The sequence below is a fragment of the Macrosteles quadrilineatus genome, unplaced genomic scaffold (genome assembly GCF_028750875.1).
Source record: "Macrosteles quadrilineatus isolate MER2022 unplaced genomic scaffold, UCM_ALF_1.0 Scaffold_1__1_contigs__length_201487025, whole genome shotgun sequence".
Classification (NCBI taxonomy): domain Eukaryota; kingdom Metazoa; phylum Arthropoda; class Insecta; order Hemiptera; family Cicadellidae; genus Macrosteles; species Macrosteles quadrilineatus.
This window is the reverse complement of record NW_026542594.1, coordinates 178970281-178975905: the sequence shown is the minus strand read 5'-3', so window position 1 is coordinate 178975905 and position 5625 is coordinate 178970281. Positions and strand designations below refer to the sequence as shown.

Genomic DNA, 5625 nt, shown 5'->3' with positions numbered 1-5625 from the left:
TTTACTACTTGTATTTACTTTTTGAATGAAACAGAACCAGGTTTAGCAGGGACCAACCGGTACTGAGACCATTTACTATTTTTGTCTTATATTCGTACTTTATAACCAAGCTAAACTTATATGGGCTCTATTGTTGTTAACTCTATTGTTTTGATATTTCCATCAACCAGCTTAGTATGCGGAGACCAAAAGAGATACATATATCATTCGTCTAAAGATAACCACTTAAATGATTTAACGACGATAAACAATGTTTGAGTAAGGGGAAATGATTTCTTGTCCAAATGTGATGTTACTACCATGTAATCACATCATATCTTGGCACGAGCTATGATCATGATGGATCCAATGATGGAATGGCCTACATATGATGCGACGTGGAGGTCGAGGGGAGACCCCTTTGACAATCATAACTTCCGCAGCTATGAGTTGTTTATAGACCCCCACTTCTGGACGTGAAAATCTAATAATAATTGTGTCGCTTATTGTAATTCAATAAAAAATTAAAATTAAGTATTTAAAAATTATTGGTTTTTATTTTTCGAGTTTTCTACCCACCCGATTATGAATTTAGTCCTTTTCCCGTCCTTTACTCTTATGACTGGAATCCAAATCACACATTTTTTAAATCGCCGAGAAAAATATTGTCGATATCAACACACTTAAACGTAGCCAACATGGCACACGTCAAAGCAGGTTTTACTTTTTATAATAGGATGAAAAGTCGCCTAGTACTACTAAAGTCAATGCCAGAATGCAATGATAGGTCTTACAAAATAGGCTACACTTGTGACAAGAAATATAAAAGAATTGTATCTGAGCATCGTGGTAAATGTAATGAAATCACACTCTACAAATAAAGTTATAAAATCCATCATAATGTCGATTTGTCAAACCAAGTACTTAAGTAACGCCTGAATTACTTCTGTAGGCAGATTATACAAGGTATAGTGTCGCAAGTTGCCTATCATGCGAGGGTGGCGCTACATAGATTTGAAATTATTTCATATCACAGTGGAAGTGGACCGCCTTAACAAGCCACCCTCGATAACACGAGACATTTTCAAATCCCCTTGAATCTATTTTACCCATGATCACATAACATGGATAAGAAGTCAACCTTGATAACAAGTCTCATTTAACAATCCCCATGAGAGTATTGTTATCGAGAGTTGTTATGAGAGTATTGTACTACCGTATTTGGTTTTGTATATTAGATGATATTAGTCACGTTGGTTTAAAACTTAAATCATGTAAACATTTTATGATCATTGTGTACAGCTTTTCTCTACTCTTTTAAATAGTAGTAATTGGTAATACATTTTTGCTTAGAACAAGTACCTAATAATTTAATGCACATTGGAAATAACGAAATATACCTTGAAATCTGTTCAAAACTAAACCAATATATTTTTAGTCATTCTAAATCAACTACAGGAGTATATAATTGATCTGGAAGACTCTATTTTGACAATTGAATTAATACAAAATAAACATACACATGAAAAATATCCTATCAAATAACGGAAATTACAAAGGTCAGCCGTTACAGTGGCAGTGAATAGTTATTGATCAATTACCAGATTGCGGAAAATAATTTAAATGATGATTGATCACAAATTGGAATGGATGGTCAATAGAAACTTAATTGACGAAAGGATCAAAAACGATTCTGGCTTTGATAGCGACCTGACCTGACTGTCAATTTAACAATATCACACGAAACAAAGACTCGAGTTAATTGAATTTAATTGAGCGAGTAATGAACAGTTGGTTAATTTGTCAAAAAGTGGTTCATATATAGAATTCCCCTGACAAATTTATTAGCATTTTTTATGTATTACTTCAAAACATTATCTTTAGCTCTTTTGCAGGAAAGATTTAGAATGTTTTTGGGTTAAAAATTCAACATCTTGAATATATTTTTTAAATAGGATGTATGCGGGACTGCGAAGATTACGGGTACACAGTTAAAAGTGTTATAATTGTGTAGTTTTTAGACCAGGGTGTTTAAGTTATCCACTGGGAGATGACATTTAGATAGAGATATCATGGGAGCGAATTCCACATTTAGGGCATATAGCTGTTAGCGTGTCACGGTAAGACTCAGGGCTGATTTGCTTTTTCGTTATTTGCTTTATGTGTGTCTGTTAGCACGATAAATTTTAAGATTTTAATGAAATTTGTTACAAATAAACCCATGTTTATTCCAACGAGTTTGTGAACCAGCATAATCGGACCAGGGGAACGGGGATTTTGAGGGGTAAAAAAGGGGTTTCTCATTTTCGACCCTCAAAACATAGAGTTTCCCAATTTTTCTTTAAACCATCATGTAGAGCTTAAAAAACAAGTAATTTAGTCTGTTGAAGTGTTTTTGGTGTCTTAATGAGAATCAGTAAATTATCGTAGCTTGTTGGCAAACTCTATAAATTAATTAATTTTTTACTAAGCTACAGAATTATTTTATTTTCCAAACAATACAGTTTCTTACCCTTCCTGTAGCAGCAAACCTAGGTACTTATTACACCTAATGTTTTATAAATATATTCATGGGAATATCAAATCAGGTAAATGGAAATTTGATTGGTATGCAGGTTTGCTGCGGTGGGGGTATTCATTTTTGGTTAGCAGATGTCTGAATATAGGGCTCAAGATCAGTTCGAATCCAACTGGCGTGTTCTTATCCAACATTAGTACGTGGCTAAAATCAATTGACATCTGGTGGGTCTCGAACTCTTGCCTCAGTACAGACCAAGCCCCTAAACAATATTTATCGAGTCAAAATAACTTATAGACAACATATTTTAGACAATTATGAACAATCCTTAGCCTCACCCCTATACCATGTAATGATATGACAATGATGAGGTTTGCTAATCGAATCATCTTGACAATGATGTAACCACTCACGTATCAACAAGGCCTTATCAGTATTACACATAGCGTTATGTTGATTTCCGTTACTGATATGAGTATTGGAACAGCTTCCATATGGCTGTTGAATTTCCATGTGTATGTTTACTTTGGTTTAACAGGGATGCTTTTGGTAAATGGGTTGACAAATGTAAGTACAACAGAGGCAGTTTTTTTATAGGTTTTTCATATATTTTTTAAAAAAGTTTCAGAAATATTATTTTTGTGTTTGTTGCAGTTTGTCTACGGGTTTCTTTTAAGATAGTAAAATTATTTTTATCAATTAACAGCTTTACTAGGTTTTTTTGTATTATCGCACACCGATGTTTTAGTTTTTGAATATCGAGCAATAGCACGCTTAGCATTGTGATCTAGCTCAAGCTGGCTAACTTTAAGTCAAGCTTTTTGTGTGTAATTTAAACTTAAAAGATAAGAACATTTATATGACATATTTTTGAGCATTATGAAAAAGTTTTACAATTTTTATTGGTTGTAATTAATTAGGATCAATGAAATACAATGACATCCTAAACCGGTATGTTTCCGTGAATTTAATTTCTGAGAATATCGTTCGAAATGTATATTGTATTAAGGGCAAAGAAGTTAATACATCATAGTGTTCTCAATAACGAATATAATAAATTCCAGATTTGATTTGAAAACCTTTCAGCCTATTGTAAACCAATAATACTGCATTATATTTTATTGTGATGTAAAAAGCACTAAATTTTATTATTCTTTAAAAATATTTGTCAACAGAAACTATTTTATGTTTTGATTTAGTTTCTTAGTAATAAATAATTTATATACTTGGCTAATTACAGCTTTAATCATACTCTTATTTGCAGATCTAAAGGATATTGATGTGCATTTTAGGAAAGCAATTCTACTGGAAGTAATACTGTGAAAGGAGGTCCAGCTTTCTTAGTTGACAGAACACCATTCATAAAAGAAGTAATTGAAAAGGAAAACAACATTCTACTGGTCACGACACCCACTGGATTCGGGAAGACAAGAAATTTAAAATTGTTGAAATCCTTTTTAGAAATCGAATTTAACATGAAGGATGTGCAAAACTCCAAAGCGGATCCTGATTCTTCGCAAACAACAAACTCCACACTTTTTCCCAACAATCCTTACAACTTCACAGATTTAAAACCAACCACTAACCAGTATCATAAATACCCAGTTATAAATCTTAGTTTTGAGTGCTTCATAGCAGTCGATAGTTTCAAAGAAGCTGTCAAATTTTACAAAAGAGTCGTCCACAGATTGTTTAAAGACCACAAATACCTAACAAAAAGTGAAAGGCTTTCCTTGCACGATCGGAAATTGGTGCAATTTTGGAGCGATGATCATAACTTTTACACGTTTAGTACAGAACAAGTTATGAAAGGTCTGAGAGAGTTAACACGACTGATATGTAGACATTGGGACAGCAGATGTTGGGTGTTATTGGACGATTATGACCACGTGGTGCAAGCGGCCATGATGGAAATGGCGGACAACGACAAGTTCAGACGTGTCGTTAAGTTCACGTATCGGATGATAACGCATGCGTTCAGGAACAACAGTGATTGTGTATATGGCGCAGTTGTAGCTGGAGAATTGTCTTTAGCTGTGTTTGGAGTTAAAGATTATGTGAAGTATAAAATGTACAATTTTCTAGAAGACCACGAGTTTGTTAAATATTTCGGCTTAACATCTGAAGATGTTGAGGGAGTTTTATATAGTTTAAGTAAAAACAAAACATTTAGAACCGAAGTCGAGAAAAATTGTGGGGGTTATATAACTTCCAGTGGAGAGAAATTGTTTAATATTAATTTATTAAATAGATTTTTGAATGGCGAAAAGTCTAACCATGGAAGTGAAGTCAAAGATGAATTAAGAAACATAGTGAAAATACCTCTGTTTAGAGAAATACTAGAAACTCTTCTTGAAGGAGAAACTGTTGATTTTCACAAAATTGATGTTTTTGACCTAGATGACCTTGTGGATTTAAGATCAATATTGTTGAACATAGATCTGGAAATTACTCCTAGGATTTTTAATTTGCTGATTTCGTATTTGTTTCATAAAGGGATTTTAGCTTATAGTGAACCTACAAACCAGACAGCAAATACGATGAACATAAGCTACGCTAAGATACCAAATAATTATATGAAAGAAGCAATTAAATCTGTATTATATTAATTTGTTTTTTATGTAAAGACAGGTACATATTAGCACAGAGTCTGTATACGAGTTATCCATGCCAATTTCTTTAAGTAGGAATGACAAATACTATGTTACGATTATCTACTATCATTTAATTGTAGTTTAATTACTAACACAACTATGTACTAATTATAAGTTTTAAGTGTTTATCAATTTAACTTCAAACTACAATTCCTCAAATTTTCTGAGCTATTAGAACTGATTTACATAATGATTTCTCATAAGATTGGTGGATGTAAAATATGGTTCTAATAGTACTTTGATGAGGCATAAAATATACATTCCTATTTTGTCAAAATATGCAAACAAAAATGTATCAGATATGTATCAGATTATTCCAGCACCAGAATAAAAAAATAAACCATCATATAACAGTGTTTTAAACCTCATTAGATAGTTATGTTTTACAAAATACAGAATATATGGCTTTAAAGAATTGGATTCAAGAGCCTAAAAATCTAAAGCAACACATTCACATAATTAATTATTATAATT

At 32.5% G+C, this 5625-nt stretch overlaps 1 protein-coding gene across 1 annotated transcript; it reads left to right on the top strand.

Annotated features, from left to right (window-relative positions):
• Positions 1 to 2962: 2962 nt before the first annotated feature.
• On the top strand, positions 2963 to 5166 carry LOC128983283 (uncharacterized). Its single transcript, XM_054402522.1, has 2 exons — positions 2963 to 3064; positions 3762 to 5166. The coding sequence occupies exon 2, from the start codon at positions 3973 to 3975 to the stop codon at positions 5104 to 5106; it is 1134 nt and encodes a 377-aa protein (XP_054258497.1). The 5' UTR covers positions 2963 to 3064; positions 3762 to 3972; the 3' UTR covers positions 5107 to 5166.
• Positions 5167 to 5625: the final 459 nt, after the last annotated feature.